A 20,605-nucleotide genomic window follows, 5' to 3' on the forward strand; every position below is an offset into this window, starting at 1 on the left:
TAAAGAAAACATCAAATCAAGATGTTTAACCAAGGAAAATATTTGACAAAATGACAGAAATTAGTGATGTTTGAGAGGTAACATGTATTATTCTTATCAATAATAATAAAATAGTTTTGCAAATACAGTTTAATAATATTAATATAGCTTTAACACACCCTTTAACATTACAGAGAACCAGCGCTTTAATGGGAGCAGTATCATGGCAGCCAACATATTGTGTGTACTGCTCTTTTTCTTTAAAAAGTGTTTCCAGACTTGTTTTTTTTTGGTGCATCTTATATATCAACATAGACTTTAAGCACTAAAGATGCAGCCTTAGGCTGTAGGCTGTTAACGGTGCAATCAAATATGTAGTCACCGCCAAAACACCAAAAGATATTTGTCACTGAACTGCATCACTGTCAGAATCACCACATTGCAGAGACATCTGCAGGACTGTAGAAATTATTTTTACATTTACTAAAAATGGGGTTTATTAGAAGACCGATCATGTGATTTTAAAATTTAAATCAATACATTTTTTTCTGTATATGTTTCCTGGCTACCAAACAGTATATAAAATAGTTAAAATGATCTCAACACCTAGCATGACACATTTATGTAGCAGTTATATAAATCCAAAAATATTATACACTGTCAGGAACCACTGCACAATGTGTACTTTTACATTTGTTTCTACATAATAATACAATAATAATTGAATACAGGAACACAATGGAGTGTTGTCATAGTGTGGTATCAAAACCTTTACTTATTTCAATCTGAATAAATACCTAGTTCATCAAGAAAATAGCCTGTCTTGAAATAATAACTGGTAATACAGATCTAGTAGTGGCTGCTCACATGCAAGGTTTTTATTTCTCCATGATCATATGGGAGATGGATCTGTAGTGCTTCCTTCAGGTTTTGTTATGATTGATGTACCTATGTTCTTATCCACACATATGATATCCATTTGCTTATCTACATTCAAGTTATCCATTTACAATTACATTTATGCATTTAGCAGACACTTTTATCAAAAAGCAACTTACAAAAGAGAAAGAATAATGCAGTTTGTAAAAAATTAGACAGGTTTGTTATCCATGTGCTTATCCGCACATACCATATCCGGGCACAAAGTAAATAAATACAAATTGAGCTCACCTCTGACATGCCAAGTGATCCAGTTCTTGGTCAGCTATAACACCTTATATGTGGATCTCTTGTGTGCATTTTTGGATTGCCATTCACACACTTGAACATTGTAATAATGCACATTTCTGAAATAATGTTTTAGTGAACAGTATATACTAGAAAAAAATAGATATTTTGAACAGATTCCAAAATAAAACCCTTCAAACGTCGAAGAATCTTGATAAATGAATCCTACATTTATTATTATTCTTAATCATCCTAAAACATCATCTGTAAAATTGTAATTTGTAAAGGCACATTTTGGAATAGTGATTCTAAAGAAAACATTTTACAGAGCTTTGAAATTATACTTCTTAAAAGTCCTATCTAAGAATGCTTACAAAATAATACTCACTTTTTTTCAAATCATAAAAATTCATATGAATTTGCCACCAACACACCAAAACATACTCATAGTTGTTACACCAGACTGCTCAGAGTTAAATTGTGTGCATAATGGTCTTGGAAACAATGGAAAATAAGTTAAATCACAAGAAATACTGCTTTAAAGGCACAATATGTAATTTTCGCCGCTAGAGGGCGCATATTCAAAATAAACAAAGAATCAAAGGCCTAGTTTGATGAGGCCGTGACTGAGTGTGGAATCATGGGAGTTGTGGTCTTCATCCTCACAGCCGATGCAATCCAATGGGACTCGGGCAGAAATCATGTTCATGGATGAGCTAATGATTTATTAACGTAGTAGAATGAAGCAGGGTGAGGCTGAAAGCCGTCGATGCGAAACGAGGCGCTGAACGAGTGCGACACACGGCTCATCTTCATAGATCATTGGCTCGGCGTCATCTTCCTCCAAGACCTCCTCACGGTGGTGTCCATTTCTCCACCGACTGTGGCGATTCCTCTTTTGATAAATCTGGTTTTTGCACCGCTCCTCCTCCGAGGTACGGGCGATCTTATGGATGGCATAACCCAGATACATGACGGAGGGGGTGGATATCATGATGATCTGGAACACCCAGAACCGGACGTGTGACAGCGGGGCGAAGGAATCGTAGCATACGTTGTCACAGCCGGGCTGCTTAGTGTTGCAGGTGAACTTTGTCTGCTCATCGGAGTAGATTGACTCACCTCCCACTGCGGTCAGAACGATCCGGAAAATAATTAACACAGTCAGCCAAACTTTCCCCACAAATGTGGAGTGATTGTGGATTTCCTCCAATAGTCGAGTGAGAAAGCTCCAACTCATGTTGGTGACAGAGACTCTTTACTTATGTTCTGCAAATAAAGGAAAATGAGAAATGTAAGTCGAATAAAATAAAAAAGTCTACATGCATTCATGTAAAAGATACTGGGAAAATGACACAAAAGACTTGATTGCCATGACCTGAATTATGCAGCAAGGAAACATTCTGATAAAAAAAAAAAATGTCAGTGATATTTGCAAGGTGCAAGATTTAGATGTAAAAAATATATAATAAAAATATCTAAAACAGGGGTCACCAAACTTAGGCCATGTCCACACGTACACGGGAGTTTTTCCTTCTTCCGTTTAAAAAAAAAATCTCTGTCCACATGAAAACACAAACGCATGCTATGAAGCACTGTCAAGAGCATGCCAAACCAACAGGTGGCGATTTAATCTCAACCGTAAAGCCATGTTGGCCAATCAGAAGCCTGAAAAAGTTTCCAGTAGGCGGAGATAACAGCGCAGGCTCTGACATCACAAGTCAAAAACTGCGGTGTCGCTGTCGATACACGATAACACTGCAACCAGAGTTTTTGAAAATTCGGATCAACCGCAGTCACTCCAGGCAGGTGTTCTGAGGCAAGTTGGAGCTAAACTCTGCAGGACACCGGCCCTCCAGGACCAAGTTTGGTGACCTCTGATTTAAAAGATCTTTAAGATGGTTGATATTTGGATAAATGTGTTAAACACGGCAAAACTGTTGTGCAAAATGAACCTTGTAAGATTGCACCGTGAAAATTCACACACTAGATGTACTAGATATTAGGGTGTTCCAAACAGGCACCATAAACCCTGAAAGCTCATATCAACTTGTCAGCTTTCTGATTAAGTAGAACATAGTGATGATCAATGTTTTTTAAAGGGTCATGAATTGAGAAATCACATTTTCTTTTGAAATAAAGGAGTTCATTGTGCTATAAAATCATACAGCAAGTTTCATTAGTCCAAAAACATTCATTATTCCAAAAACTTTTTCTATCTTCTGTTTAACACAAAAGAAGACGTTTTGAAGAATGTGTGTAACTAAACACTTGCTGGTAGCCATTAATTCCATAGTATTTTTTTCCATACTATGGAAGTCAATGGCTACCATCAACTGTTTGATTACCTACATTCTTCAAAATATCTTTTTCTGTGTTCAACAGAAGAAAGAAACGCATATACACTCTTAAAAATAAAGGTGCTTCACGATGCCATAGAAGAACCTTTTTGTCTAAATGGTTCCGTAAAGAACCTTCAACATCTGAAGAACCTTTCTGTTTCACAAAAGGTTCTTTGTGGCGAAAGAAGGATCTTCAGATTACAAAAAGGTAAGAAAGAGATGGTTCTTTAAAGAACCTTTGACTGAATGGTTCTTTGTGGAACCAAAAATGGTTCTTCTATGGCATCGCTTGAAGAACCTTTTGAAGCACCTTTATTTTTAAGAGTGTAGGTTTGAAACAAGTGGAGGGTGAGTAAATGATGACAGAATTTTAAATAAAGGCCCATCTCTTTAACCTAGCATACACATAACACATGATCACATTTGCTTATGTCAAACTTTTGCAATTTGGTTAGCTTATCTTGTGATATTGAATTCCTTTGTTGTGTAAATAAAGACTGCTAACAAAAAGATCCTTGCCTCAACTTCACTCTTTTCTGGACCAAACTGTGACTGGTGTAACTGAAAGAATACCTCTATACTTTCCTTTAAAAGCTTGATGTCTGATGTGTTTGAGGTACTGGAGAATAAACATAATGGGCTGTGCTTGTACATGCAAAATCCTTAAAATAGCCTACCGTAAGTTAAATACAACAGGAGGTACAATAGTCTTTGTAATAATCAAATATACTCTGCAAAAGACCACTGTGAATAATGCACAGTGCATTCCAGCAGTACAAACACCTTATACTCATTATCAATGCCCTTCTCAGAGCTCTGTTTATTACTGAGAACTCTTCTTGGATTATTTGCCAATAGTTCCCTATGGAGGAATTTCCTATGGTGTTTTGAGTGATTTTTCTGCAGGTAAGGTAACAGAAAGTGCAGTTCTTTGATAATGTCTGTCACGCAATGAAGCAGCATTCTCTCTCACTACACACAAATCAAGTCATTTCCGAACTCCGGTTTATTTCAGGTCACAGCTGAATTGTTCCTAAACAAGACCCTAAGGACAAAACTCGGCCACAAAATTTCTGTCAGAGCTCAGCCCATGGGTCTGTCTGACAAAGCAGACTGTCTGACCAACACATAACCGAGTCTTTAGCTCTTTTAAAAACTAAGTGATATCATAGTAAACATTACACAATCATATTAAATAAACAAAATATATATAAAAAAAAAAATCATGATTCAAGACTTTTAATAGTTGACATTCTTTCTACTATTTGAAAAATTCTTTACAACACGTGTATTAAACATTTAATTAATAAAAATATCTATTTTTGACAGAAAACTCTCAGTTATTTGTTAAAACACTTTTTTTTCCTGAACATTAAATGCATGAAAAGGCACTAAAACTTTGGGTGGTGCTGCAGTATTTATTTATTTATTTACTTATTTTGGAAGGTAGAAGAAGTTTATAATAGTTTATACTATTACATATACTATTGTACTATTCAATTCTATATTTGAAGAGTTCAGATGCAAAAGATGCAAAAAATAACATTACAAATGAAGAGTTCAGATGCAAAAGCCTCCAAGTACCATCTGAAATGTTCTAAAATGAGCATTTTTCTCAGGCTCCTATATTTATATTCAGTTATTTCACTTTAATGGCAAATAAAATAACCTATTCACTGCCATTAAAGTGAAATTACTGAACCTACACATGAGAGCCTGAAAAATGCTCATTTTAGAAGAAAATTTCAGATGGCACTTAGAGGCTTTTGCATCTGAATTTGTAATGTTTTTTTTTTTAAGGAATTATTTTCTATTCTATTTAAATTTAATTAAAGGTGGGGTATGTATTTTTTCAAAAACGCTTTAGAAAACTGAGTCGGGCTGAGTACCAAAACAAACTCGTAGCCAATCAGCAGTAAGGGGCGTGTCTACTCATGATGTGGAGGAGAGAGCTCTCAGTGCACAGGACGGAAATTAGCCGAGCCAAGCGACGACAGAAAGATAGAGATGGCAGATAAAAAACAAAAGAGGAAATTTTGTGTGTCCGAAAAGTAAGATAATATGTTTAATACAGCAGATAATAATAATAAAGCAGATTCCGCCACAATCATTGCATGGGTTATGTACGTATGTGTGGGGCGGAGCTATCAAAATAGGGGCGAGTCCCTTTTGGGGTAGGGGCGTGCTTGTTTTGGTGATTTGAAATATCAACATTGGCTACCAGAAATCACTTACCCCACCTTTAATATATTCTCCTAACCAACCCTTAACCCTAAACGTAACCAGAATCCCTCTAGAAGTTTTTAACCCAATTTATTTTATATTCTGGTTATTCCCCATATTCTGGTTTTACATTCAGTTTTCTTGTTCCTAGTTTTTGAACACTGAAGTAAGCTATTTTCTGTTTTCTGCAAGACTTCTTTTTTATTATGTCTGGTGTGGTGCTTCTCGTCTGGTGTGCAACCAGCTTAATAAAGTGCAAGCAGTAAAACTTGTTTGCACTACAAACTAGTGTGTTTATAATTATGATAATAAATTCAAACAATGATAACAAATTCCAGTGCATAATGTTTTTGTACTGCCAAACTGGAAGAGGCTGACAGCAAAAGTCTTAAATTCTTGATCACTTGGAATCTACTATGAAGCTGATTTATTGTTTACTCTTTTTTTTTCTCCTGTTGCTTGGGCGGTTGGATAAAATATTGCACAAACAAATTAAATAGCAATACAATAATATATGACTGTGTAACAAACAAGTGTAGCAACAAGTATTATGCAGCTTCATCTCAAAATAACTCGTATATCATAGAGTTGCATGGAGTGGGGTTAACTTGACACAATCTGCACCGTGACGTCACAATCATGTTGCATTATGGTAGAAATGTCTGACATATGTGTAGACTCACTCCCTCGATCAAAATCAAGGGGTCGATAAGGATCCAGTTCATAGAAATCTCAAATTCATTCCTATCGGATGTAAAGTCTGAGCGAGTAAGATCAACCCCAAGAGGAGGAGCTTAGCAAACAGTCAATTAAAACATAGATTTACGCGTTTGGAAAGGTTTGAGGTTGTTTCTCCCTGGAGTATATGAACTGGCCCCTGTTCGTGTTTTCAACATGCCATTCCCTAATGTGGGATTTGCCTTCTCCCATACCATCTGAACCGACAGGAATGGCTGCCACAGGCTCACATTGTATATCTTAGAGGAAAGCAAGGATAACTGGACACAGATGGTACTCGCTATTCGTGGAACCTCATAGCCTGAGACACCTCAGGGGAAAATAGGTGTTTGGTTGAGTGGATCCTTTCAAAGGAACGTGTAAAAAAGTGTGCAATCTTTAAATGCAGTTGCTAAAACCTCAGCAGTGATTTGAGTCTGAAATGAAATAAATCATTTTGCTCAAGTTTGCTCATTGTAATTGGCAATATGTTTTCAGTTATCAGGTTGTGCACATGGGGTAAAGAGTACAGTCATGGAACAACGTGTGGAGGTTGTCATTTGTCCAGGTCAGTTAAGGTAAGGTCATGTCGAGTTCAGTTATGGTTATGCATTTCTATCAGTCACTTTTTGCCACTCAAATCATTATCAGTCAATGAGAAATAAATCCCATTGTTACCACTGCATATTATTTTACATTCAACATCGTTCATGACCTTATTACTTCAGTCTCATTCCTGGAATCAAATGTGGAATTACAAAGACTTTCGAATACAGTCCCAAAGAGTTGTCTGGTGGATGTCACTTAAACACATTGTAAATAAGCCCCTGAATGTGTGTGTGTGTGTGTGTGTGTGTAATAACTGCCTATAACAAAAGCTCAGAGTAAACATGCAGATCATAAATCTAAATATATGTCAAAGGATGACTAAAGGAGGTAGTCAAATAAAGACAAACAGTTGATTTTGTTGTTATAATTATTTTCCCCCAAATTCCAGTGCATAATGTTTTTGTACTGCCAAACTGGAAGAGGCTGACAGCAAAAGTCTTAAATTCTTGATCACTTGGAATCTACTATGAAGCTGATTTATTGTTTACTCTTTTTTTTTCTCCTGTTGCTTGGGCGGTTGGATAAAATATTGCACAAACAAATTAAATAGCAATACAATAATATATGACTGTGTAACAAACAAGTGTAGCAACAAGTATTATGCAGCTTCATCTCAAAATAACTCGTATATCATAGAGTTGCATGGAGTGGGGTTAACTTGACACAATCTGCACCGTGACGTCACAATCATGTTGCATTATGGTAGAAATGTCTGACATATGTGTAGACTCACTCCCTCGATCAAAATCAAGGGGTCGATAAGGATCCAGTTCATAGAAATCTCAAATTCATTCCTATCGGATGTAAAGTCTGAGCGAGTAAGATCAACCCCAAGAGGAGGAGCTTAGCAAACAGTCAATTAAAACATAGATTTACGCGTTTGGAAAGGTTTGAGGTTGTTTCTCCCTGGAGTATATGAACTGGCCCCTGTTCGTGTTTTCAACATGCCATTCCCTAATGTGGGATTTGCCTTCTCCCATACCATCTGAACCGACAGGAATGGCTGCCACAGGCTCACATTGTATATCTTAGAGGAAAGCAAGGATAACTGGACACAGATGGTACTCGCTATTCGTGGAACCTCATAGCCTGAGACACCTCAGGGGAAAATAGGTGTTTGGTTGAGTGGATCCTTTCAAAGGAACGTGTAAAAAAGTGTGCAATCTTTAAATGCAGTTGCTAAAACCTCAGCAGTGATTTGAGTCTGAAATGAAATAAACCATTTTGCTCAAGTTTGCTCATTGTAATTAGCAATATGTTTTCAGTTATCAGGTTGTGCACATGGGGTAAAGAGTACAGTCATGGAACAACGTGTGGAGGTTGTCATTTGTCCAGGTCAGTTAAGGTAAGGTCATGTCGAGTTCAGTTATGGTTATGCATTTCTATCAGTCACTTTTTGCCACTCAAATCATTATCAGTCAATGAGAAATAAATCCCATTGTTACCACTGCATATTATTTTACATTCAACATCGTTCATGACCTTATTACTTCAGTCTCATTCCTGGAATCAAATGTGGAATTACAAAGACTTTCGAATACAGTCCCAAAGAGTTGTCTGGTGGATGTCACTTAAACACATTGTAAATAAGCCCCTGAATGTGTGTGTGTGTGTGTGTGTGTGTGTGTGTGTGTGTGTGTGTGTAATAACTGCCTATAACAAAAGCTCAGAGTAAACATGCAGATCATAAATCTAAATATATGTCAAAGGATGACTAAAGGAGGTAGTCAAATAAAGACAAACAGTTGATTTTGTTGTTATAATTATTTTCCCCTTCTCTTTTCCTGAAGTTAATAACACAGATGAGATTTGAAAAAGATTTGACATATTTCTTAGCACATAGGGGCTAAATCTTCAGCTACAGGACAGTGCACATCTGTTATCTGTTCTGTCCATAAAACTGCAAAACGCAGACAAAATCTGCAACGGATACTTACACAATGTGCAACTAAACACGAATACTGCCACGGCCAATTCAGTGAGGTAAAACATGTGCGCCTAACTGTGTTTGATTTGCCATAGAATTAAGGAAGGCAAAAAATGTCTTAAAAATATGCCCTTAATTAATGAACAAAATCTGATGGCAGCTAGTCTTGTTGATTTGAGCAGTTTTCAAGAAATCAGCTTGAGCTCAATTTAAATTGTATTATTATACAGTACAGAGAATGTGTATAAAAACGAATTAAAGGGGTATGCAGTTTGTGACTTATTTTACAAAATGTTGGTTATCTACACTTTTATGTTAACGGTCTGTAGTTATGATATTATACCGTACAGTACATTTCACACATTTGTTCATATACATTCAAATATTGTAAGTCTTGTAATTAAGTCACTTAAAACACATACATAATATTCTGCATGAACAACTGCAAAATGTAAATGCCAAATGTATCAAAGTCTGAGAACAAGTAGTTTCTTTTACTGTAAACCTGGAATTAAATAAACTAACAATTAGAAAGTTTATCTTGAAAAATGGATCTGCTGTATTAATATGAAGGAATCTGTATGGATTTTTACAGGTGTTTTACCTGTATTTTGAACCTTGCATTGCATTGCCTTGTGTTTTAGAGTTAAAGGAAGTGTCCTTAATATTAATGGTTAAATGACCAGGAGCCTATACATTTTTTATTCTATTTTATTATGTTTTATTATACGTTAAACAGCCGAATAATGTTTATGGGATTTTTAGATCGGTGATATCTTTCGTCTCTCACACGTGTTACATACTATGAGGAAACTACAGACCTTGAGAAGTTGCATCGAGGAAACACCTCCAGAAGATGTGCGCTCCATCCGGTCAGAACTTTCCGCCAAACTGCGGTGACCCCTCAGCTTTCCATCTCAGGTGCGCTCAGTGAAGCCGGTCCACAGTCAAAGGAATCGTGATCCATCATCATCTAACAGCCGCAGAGATCGCTCCGCATCCTCATTGGGGAGTCTCATTGCCGCCTCACACTCATCTCTGACTCTCGCTTGTTTTGCACCCACCATCGGGAGAGGAAGTATAAAGAGAAAGAAAAAAACTGCGAGAGAAAGAGTTCCTCGGGCTAATAGCCCTGAATCAAGGGTTTAAACTCTTAGATTGACCGCTGGTGTGTTCCAGCACAATTGCCATGACGCCCTCACATGCTATACTCATAACAAAACCATTTTAATATGCTACAAGAAGTAGGTTTACTAGAAAAGTTCAAATGTGTTTATAAAAGTGTGACTGGCAAATCGACTGGCTTAGTGTTCTGCATGGAGGTTCATTTACATACAAGTGTTGTTTAACTTACAGAGGAACAAAACCTAAACATATTGAACACAAACTGCTTAATCATCTATTTTCAGCAAGATTTACTAAATATAAAGCATTTATGTGCCTGACATTAAATGCTCTCTTGTATGCCATAATATTTAGATGTTCTGCCCACACTCTTAAAAATAAAGGTGCTTCAAAAGGTTCTTCAAGCGATGCCATAGAAGAACCATTTCTGGTTCCACAAAGAAGCATTCAGTCAAAGGTTCTTTAAAGAACCATCTCTTTCTTACCTTTTTGTAATCTGAAGAACCTTCTTTCGCCACATAGAACCTTTTGTGAAACAGAAAGGTTCTTCAGATGTTGAAGGTTCTTTACGGAACCATTTAGACAAAAAGGTTCTTCTATGGCATCGTGAAGCACCTTTATTTTTAAGAGTGCAGGCGAGGAGTAGGAGATAGGATGGAACGACAAGATCTTCAATGCACTACACCGTGTCGTATCCAACATATTGCTTGGACGTTCTCCAAGGAACACTGTAGCATATATAGTGTTGGTAGAGGTTCTCATACTTGATGGTGAGCAGGTTAACCAAGTCTGTGCCCAAGTATATTCTGGCTTGCAAATATACTGTTTCAATTCATATTTAAAAGTTTGATTTGTAACAGTTCTTTCCTACCCGGTCTCATGGCAAAAACGTACCTGGGGGCATCAAAAATGTTGTTTTTATATCAGTTGTGCATTTGTTAACACTATCGGGTAGGTTTAGGGTTGGGTTTGGTGTAGTGCATATTTCCAACACGATAGAACATTAACTTTTAGCGACAGTCCCCAGATATTTGAATTCTGAATCGCCGCAATACGTACCTGAGGAAACGTAATAAAAACACAGCAATACGTACCTATATCAACGTAATAAAAACGTGCCAGGGTTGACGTATTGAACCCGTGTTTTAGCACCACTCAGTGGACATTTCTCTTTGAAACTGCGGCGAAACGTGCAGTAAGGTACGTAAAAACGGTGTTGCAGAAAAGTACCCAGAGGTACGTATTTTTATGAGACTGGGTTGGTTCTTTCATTTCCACCAATAATATCCATAAAATATGTTAAGTACTGTGTCATGAAAGACCTGGAGTACCTCCAACAAGCCAAACATTGACTCCTTATTAGGCTCGATGGGCTCCTTTCTTTGACCAGCTTGATTTCACATTCTTTTACTGTCCAGGCACCAAGAAGAAACCAGTTGCTTTCTCCAGACAATTCCCTTCTCTTATAGGGAGGTCATTGTGTGTCGCATCATTCATGCATCTCAGATTGTTGAACTTTTTCATTAAGGAGCAATAAATGCATCATCTAATTGATTTCCATGCATGGGCTTTTTTTTTTTTTTTTACCTTTTTTTAATTACCTTATTAAATGCATTTGTGTTGTCTTTTAGGTCAAATATTTATTCAAGTATTTATTCAGTCAATCAGAATACTGTAGGCTGTTATCAATACAATTTCATCAACATCAACAGAAGTCACACTGCAAAGGTGGTACAGGCTAGGGCTGCGATATTATGAAATATTAAGTAATGAAATCATTATTGTCAGTTATTTCCCTTGATATTGTTATAATGATTTTTAATGTTGATTAATCGAACACATAAAAAATTTGCCACATCTGTGGAAACTGTCTGTCATATTCTTGTTGGCTGCATAGACAAAATAAACTGAAAACTGTTTATGATGTAGTTTATTGCTTTTTATGTATTAAAAAAGCAAGACTTCACATTGCCAATCATAGTAGTATGAAAAACAAAACAGTTGTTCAAACTGGGAATAAAGCGAGAAATGAACATTTCCGTTCCCTGAAGCAGTCAATGACTTTAATCATGACTTTAGTTTAATAGTTTGTGGGCATATTTTGTTTATTTTAGTGCCATTTTTGCCCCATTCCCTGCTGATTTCCAACCCCGCAGAGAACTAAAATTTTATATATTCTGTGTATATCTGACTATACTTGGAAAAAAAATTATCATGTAAATATATAATAATTGTAACTCAAACAATATAAATGATTGTTCAGAACTTGAATGCAAAAAGACAGAGATGAACCTTAATATCTTTGTGTTATGTAATGGTTTTAATTTGTTCCGCTCATCACAGCTCTGCAGAAGAAAGGCTGTTGTCTAGAGGGAGTGCCTTACTATCTCATTCGCTGTGCACATAGTGCCATGATAGAGCATTGTATGTTCAGTGAGCAGAAAACTATCAGTGGACTCACTTCCATGGACGTGTGTGTTCTTAAGCCTCTCTGGATGTGCAGCCCACCCATTCAGATGGGCCGTTGGCCTCCATCCTCCAGAGGCCATGCCTCTCTGACCACTTCCACGACAGAACACATTGCAAATGCCATACACCCCTCATTGGTCATTCTCAAGATGAGTGTCTGCTAAAACTTGATAGCAATTTAGGTACAGCACCCGTTCATGTCACCTCAACCGAGTCATGTGAGAGCACATGTGCCATGCATTGCTCCAAAATCTGTAGGTCTCCAAAAATGGAAACAAAAGCGGTCATATGCAATCGCCAAAATCATTAAAACCAATATGCAATCACCAATCATCATCAAAACACATCATGATATTGTATGCAAATATATGTATTCTGCAAATGCCTGTGGTTTATCATGATCAGAGGAGACATTTGCTAGATATCTTAGTCAATCTGTAACTATAAAAAAAAACCTAAATGAACTCTTAAATGAATAGTAATCTGGGAAAACTCATCATTTACACACTCTTCTGTGGTTCCAAACCTGCTTGACTTTCTCTCTCTCATGTATAACACAAAAGCTGAATTTTTGAAGATGATCTTACTTACTCTATTCCATGTAATGAAATGGAGACTGGAGCTGTCAAGCTTCAAAATGACTAAGCAAGCACCATTACAGTATCATAAAAGTGGTTCATCAATGACACAGTATGCACTGATTCACCATTTTCATCTGCAATCTATAAGTAGCACAACTGGCCGAGTGCAAATCTGCCCTAAGTATACATCCATGACATGATCTTTATGTACTCTAAAAAGTGGTGCTCAACAGGTCTAAACGGACACAGTCTCTGATAAATGGTGGTGAATGCATGTTTAAGTAATGATTCATTAAATTGGTAATATACTGTATGTAATGAAACATTAATTTAAAGTGATCTACTGTCTTACAACAGTATGGTTAGTATTACTGTATTGTCAGGGACATCATTTCATGCTCCACTTAAAAAAACAAAGAAGATATTATGCATGTTTTGGGATGAGATGAGAGTGAGTTAATGAAAACAAAATTTAAATGATCACTTTAATTAGTTTCAATAGTGGGTTAGCAACAATATCTGTCCTCAAAGCTAGTTTGGTTGCTTTTTTCAATCAGAATGATGCAGTTGGACTGGCTGGTGAAGTGAGCAACCAGTATTTGCTCTTTCTAACGTCAACTTTAGTTTCTCCAAAAATATTATGTTCATGAGGGTGGTCCTAGGCCACAGATGTCAGGGTTTATGTAATAAATCAAGTTCAACTGAGAAGTGCCCTCAGAGAAACACTGACAGAAACCCCCATCTAAACAACAAGCATGTTTCTCCAAAGCCCTTCCAAAGAACCACTACCATATACTGACTCTCCCACAGTCACAGAAATATACACACACACACACTGGGTGGACCCATCAGATAGTGTGGCGGCTAACCTATAGGCGGTTTCTGTTGTGGCAGTCTCATTTGGTTACATCTTCTCATTGAGCCAGGCTTAGGGCTGCCTTTGGGTCAATGCCACTTACAGAGAGTTTGATGAAAACATGAATCTACTGAGGTGACTTAGAACAACTGCCCGAAGGTTCATGCCAACATTGCCAAAGAGACTTGGAAGTCTAAAATCTCTTGTTCGGCTAGCGCTATAATCAAGTGCAAAAGGACATTGCTGGAACATCACACAAATTACAAGATAATGTATATCTACTGCTGCAGCCGAGTCAGCATGCTGTGATGTGGCTGTACAGTGTTACAAACGCGTTCCCAAATCCACGATCAGTGGGCTCACACTTAAACCGGTTGAGGACAAAACTGTAACAATTACAGATTAAACTTAAAATACACTAAACATTTTTTGCTGCCTTTCAGAACATTGATAAATCTGTTTATCTGTGAATCAGTAATTCTCCTTCAAAGCATGGCTGCTGAAGGAAATGACTTTTCTGTCTGTTCAGTGATTCATGAAATGCTTCACTTTACTCACAGAGAACAGTATAAAGTGTCATCTTTTCTGGATCGAAATGGTTTCATCATGTAAACTGCTGACCATATTTCAGACATGACCTTTTAAAACATGTAAACTGTAAAACACATTTAAATCAGATATCTTACTGAACTTTGTTGTTCTGGAACTCTTTTTCTTGCTTGCGTCAAGACACCTTGCTTTTTTCATAACTCACATCTGCAGATGTCAGATGACATGTGAAGGGTTTTCCTGGATAAGAATCTTTTTTCCATTTCCTTTAGTCCAGCTAAAGTCGAAAACAATATTTCACAAACAGCAGTTTAACAGACGCAGGCTGTTCTGTTTTCCATAGCTAGATCTCATTTTGACAGTCACAGATAAATACATGCATTGCATAATATGCACAAAACTAAATAAAAGCATTAATAGATTAAACTTTTACATATTCTGAAGAAAACATCCCATGCAAAACTCACTGGCACATGTTTACTGTTATAAGCCATTTCTATTCAGTTTCTAAATTGTGTTTTTAGCATGTTTGTATTCAATATTTTGGTCTCTAGACATGGCTTGGGTTTTTCCTTCATTATAAGTCTATGGATTTTACCATTTTTGTTTAAAGCGAACCCAGACACCAAAACTTGTGGAGCTTACAGCTGTTGCATACATGCCAACACAATCATAGACACTGCGCTCGTCGTATGGAATAGTTTTTAACACTCCACTTCAGCAAGCCTGAGGTTATTTCTCATTCACATGATCTTGTCAAAATTGCCCATGTCATGCAGGATGTGAGGCGAAGCCTAAGAACTCTTCTTCACTCCCGGGGGTCACCAGGGTTGTAATAGCAACGGAGAGCCAGATCTCTTCCTCAGAGGCCCAACAGAGCTGCAGCGTTCTGGGTGAACTCAGCCAACTCACACCCCAGGCCTCCCCACTTCAGCTCTGACAGCAATAACAGCCATCACTGACCAATATTAACTTGCACAATTGGTGGCTGACTAAATACTTTTTTTCCCCACTGTATGTCATGACTGACATGAGAAGAAGATGTGCGTATAATTTATGCAGTGATACTGATACACATACTGACATGCATGCTGGTCTCACGATATTTTTGGGGGTAGTTCTGTCAAATGGCTGTTGAGAAACTCCTATCCTGTAATCAGAAGTTCTGTGCTCTGGAAAGTATGTCTGTTTTGGAATTAGAATTTAAAGGATGACATCATGTCACTAGTTACATTCCCCTGATTCTATTGAAGTATTCTATTATCATTTTAAAGGGTTAGTTCGCCCCAAAATTGTCATTAATTACTCACCTTCATGTCGTAAATGCGTAAGACCTTCGTTCATCTTCGGAACACAAATTAAGATATTTTTGATCAAATCTGAGAGCTCTCTGACCCTGCATAGACAGCAACGCAACTGTAATGTTCCCAGGCCTTTAAACGTAGTAAGGACATCAGCAAAACAGTCCATGTGACATCAGTGGATTCAACAATATTTCTCCCCCGAGTTAATGTCTTCCACCATTTTGGAGAGTATCACAACGCATACACACGCTTTACACTAAGCGTAAACAACGCTGATTACATTGATTACGTTCTTGGGAACTCTCCAAAATGGCAGAATACGTAACTCGGGGGAGAAGAATTGTTAAATAAATTATGTTCTTTTTATTTTCTTTGCACACAAAAAGTATTCTCGTAGCTTCGCAAAACTGAAGTTTAGCCACTGATGTCACATGGACTGTTTTGCTGATGTCCTTACTACGTTTCTGGACCATGGGAACATTACAGTTGCATTGCTGTCTATGGAGGGTCAGCTATCAGATTTCATCAAAAATATCTTAATTTGTGTTCAGAAGAAGGTCTTACGTGTTTGGAACGACATGAGGGTGAGCAATTAATGACCATTTAAATTTTGGAGCGAACTAACCCTTTCAATAATGCTGGATAATATGATCATCAGGCTTTGCACAAACTTTGTGAAATCCAGCATCACTTGTGAAGTGATCATTAAAGCAAACACGAGAGACTTTCTCTAGAAATTCTCAAATTCATGCGTATTTTCTATTCCACTTTTTACTCAAACTGTCATGCTGATAATCTAGTTTGTAACTACTAAGATGCAAAATAGAAGCCTATTTGCCACATGATCTATAGATAAATAATAGAAAAGAAATATTGTTTTATCGGGATCTTCGGTTGCATATTTTTTAAGAATTAGGTTTGTTGTTGTCTTTCATAGGGTGACCCGGCACGTATGGTCACCCTATCTTTCATCACATACCTACAAAAATATCAGTAGTATCAGAATTTGCAGCTGTGCTATTTTTTGAGACCACTAGATGGCAAGGCTGTCAAATTTAGAATGACTTTTAGGGAAGTGTACACCATGAGCTTAGAGTGACTTTGCTGTTTTTCCATGTAAATAAGTTTATTGATTCCCATTTGTGTTCATTTAGAAATATGCATAACCACAAAAAAAAAAAAAAGGATTCAGTTGTACTGAATTAGCTAAATGAAGATTGAAGAACAGTGTGACCTGTGCAGCAGAATGTCTCATCAACAAATTATATATAATTAAATAAATAAATATAGAAATTTCACACTCATTAGAAAATTCAAATTATGGACCCTCAAGAAGTGTTATGACATTATGTCTGTGGTATCAAAAGCTCATTGGCTTTTGCTTGCTTCATCACCAACTGCGGCCCGCTGTGTCTCAGTAGACTTATGCAGCATATGAATGAGGTCTCATGAGTCAGAGTCAGGTCCGTCACTGCTCTGCTATGGTTCTTTACTCCACCGGAACTGTAATTATAATTTAGTTGTGAGCAAGCAGTGGGCCAGATTTATGATTAAACTAGCCAGATTGTGACCATAAGACTCATGAATATGAGGTCCTAAATGAATGAGTTTTTAAAATGAGAACATCTCGACTAATGAAATATCTAAATTAAGATTGCATTTAAAATGATGATCAATTTAAACAGAATCTCAGCCTTTTGAGATCTAATTTGAATTAGAGTCTGATTAAATCAATAATGGGGTTCAAATGTATTTGATTCGATTTTAATCATTTAAAAATCACCAAAAGCTCAAGATTTACGTGCAGGAAACCTTCACCCAAGCTTGTAGGTGGTTGTTGTATATAAACAAGAAATGCTGATATAAACCTTCTCTTGCGGATGTAGGAGCAAATCCATATAAAGTTGAGCATTTGAACTTGTTTTCCTTTGAAAAGGTCAGAAGCCTCATTTCCTAGTTTATATTGTTAAATGTTATATCGATGTAAATAAAGCTTATAGAATATACAGTAAATTCCTTTGTGTATGTACAGTGGCCCTAAATATTAGGGTATAGGTTACACTTAAGCTACACTTAATGATGTATGAATGTTATTGCATGAGATACAAAATATAGTATTGGAGGCTATATTTTATATAGCTGGGCCTCAACTCGTCCCTCAAGTGAAGATCTGCCCCCAAATTCAACTGACCTAGGATATGCACAGCCCTTAGCGACAGAAACTTATTTTGCACCCAAAAAACTATGTGCTAACCTCCAATGAGGCCAGAACACATTTCCCCTTGCCGGTGTATGCGTGAGACTACTGATATGTTGTCCGTCCTTACAACCTCTTGACTGTCTTGAATGCCTGGAAGGAAATAGCTCAAAACTAGAAAAAGTGGCAGTGACAGGCGATTTATGTGCCATGTGAGATGATCGCCCTTCCAAACTCCGTAGGCTGGGCGAACTTCATAAACAGCACCCCAACCTACTGATGAAGCATGTCGTAATCATCCCGAAACTCAAAAACTGTGATTGTTTCCAAGGTAAAAGGGTCAGATAGCATCTGTGCGTAATCTGATTTGTTCTGATTTAATCAAAGGTGAATAGACTGGATACAAACTGCTTTTGCATAGTGCATGAGTTCATTTCCACACGGTTGCATTATAACAGTTTGAGTTTTGTGATCCTGTCACAATCTAAATGCAAGAGGCTATTATTGAAGGATAGAGCAGCACAACTTACACTTGGTCTAAAAACAAACCAACTAGAAATCATTTACTTCTTATTCAGTTGAGGCAATTCTAGGATTTGAGTCTTTGTGTCTTTCTGAGCATATTTCTTTCCTAAAGTGCAAGAGGGAGTTTCTTTTAAAAACAATAACTATGAATGTTTGTCAGTTACATATTTATAGTATGTGATGGCAGATTTGGGTGCATTACATTTTGAGATTTAACTGGATCTGAGAGCACCGAATGAGAGATATAAAGATATAAATGCCACTGATTAAAACCAAGTATAACACTAATAAGTAAGGGATAATGTACATCCAGCCTGTTGTTATCTCAGAATAAACCCCGACAGGGTGATCAGGCTGAAGGGGTTTATTCTGAGATAACAACCGGCTGGATGTACATTATCCCGCTTATTACACGGCTACTTGCCACATAAGTAAATAATTAGACGCACAATATTGAGTTGAAATATTTGAACGTAAAGCTTCCGTGAAGACAGCAGTTAGCTAAAGAGACGCAAAGCTTCCACCAAGAAAAATAGTTCAAGCAAGAGTACAGCGCCGACTGCTGTTACCCGGATGAGCCTGTGTTATTAGCTTTTACCGGTTGTTATCGAGGGATATCATACCTCGGAATTTCGCGACTGACCAATCAGAATCAAGTATTCCACAGAGCCATGTAATAACAAGGGATAACATACCTCGGAATGTCGCGACTGACCAATCGGAATCAAGTATTCCACAGAGCCGTGTAATAATAAGCATTAACATCTGGTACAGGGAGGACTGCTTAAACAGCAGCACTGCAGTCTAAGGTGAGAAGAGCTAACATAATCAGGCTATTTAAAGAAGTCAGAAACCCTGGGCAAAGAAATGGCATCTTAAATGCTAAAACTCATTTAGAGTGGAAATTAAATACCATAGAAGCTTAACAAGTAATGAAATATCAACCACAAGTGAACACACTGCATTTACACCTCTTTGAACCTGCTTAAGGACACCCTGGGAATCACTGCTCTCCATAAGCCTCCAAAAAAAATCGAAAACTGCTTGTAATACCCAAAGTATACCTCCGTCAAGGAATGTTTCCCAGTTACCAATCCCAACCCCAATATAAACAACAGTAAAAGCTCTGTTGTATTGCCAATTATATTAGTTTACTAAGTGCTCATTAGACATCCAAACAGTGAGAATGATTATGCTCTGATGGAATGTTTGAGTGAATATATCTGTTTTGCAATCTGCTCACAGTGAAGTCCATGACTATCAAGTTTGTGCGTGGCACTGTCATGGATCCAGACCACACAGAAAGCAGAAAGGAACCGCTGCTGTTACAGTTTGGACTCCGTTTTGGGGTATGTTTACACAACCACAATGTACTAAAAACAGAAAAGTGTTTCCTTTGCATTTTTGAAGTTTTGCGTACAGAAAACAGCGCTGTCAAAACCATTCCCGTTCACAAAACGCGATTTTTACGAAATAATACGTACGGTCCGGTCATCAACCGCTACTCTCTTTGTAAAGAAACACTACACGCATGCACACATGCTGTACCTATAGACTGAACGCATGCATATGACATCATTTTCAAAAAAATACTTGAGACACATTTTCAAAAGTTTGCCATTTCAGGTCTCCAAAATGCTGTTGCTGTGTTAATAAACGGCCAAAACGCATAAAAAGTGTTTAATCAAAAACGGTGCTGTGTAAACACCCCCTTAGTTAGAATCCCAGTAAGACAATGCTGACTAAACTGTGCTTTTGATATTATTTTTAGCATAGGCAAAAAGGCACAGAATAACACTGGCTAGGTACCTTTGTGCCGTTTGATCTGCCCCACACGAGTAAATGACTCTTTGGTCAGTCAGTTCACAGAACGAGGTCACTGTTGTTGTTCAAAGACCACATTTGGCTCCAACTAGTAAAGAGATTTACACTCAAGTGAACTTTGATCTGAACAATCGGGGTTACTTTAGGTAAAAATGTGTTAACCATAGGCATTTAAATGAACTTAATTAAATTACATGCACTTATTTTTATG

General features: G+C 37.3%; 1 protein-coding gene across 1 annotated transcript in view; it reads right to left on the minus strand.

The window, feature by feature from the left end:
- gjc2 (gap junction protein gamma 2) overlaps positions 1-9,999 on the minus strand; it is an 11,091-nt gene extending 1,092 nt beyond the window's left edge. Inside the window, exons 1-2 of the mRNA XM_016283756.1 lie at positions 9,786-9,999; positions 1,979-2,415 (exon numbers count right to left, since the gene is read on the minus strand). Of these exons, the coding sequence (XP_016139242.1) occupies positions 1,979-2,386 (408 nt within the window). The 5' untranslated portion in view covers positions 2,387-2,415; positions 9,786-9,999. The remainder of the gene's footprint in view (positions 1-1,978; positions 2,416-9,785) is intronic.
- Between the last annotated feature and the right edge of the window lie 10,606 nt (positions 10,000-20,605).

Source organism: Sinocyclocheilus grahami, unplaced genomic scaffold, assembly GCF_001515645.1.
Source record: "Sinocyclocheilus grahami isolate Dianchi unplaced genomic scaffold, SAMN03320097.WGS_v1.1 scaffold176.1, whole genome shotgun sequence".
Taxonomy (NCBI): domain Eukaryota; kingdom Metazoa; phylum Chordata; class Actinopteri; order Cypriniformes; family Cyprinidae; genus Sinocyclocheilus; species Sinocyclocheilus grahami.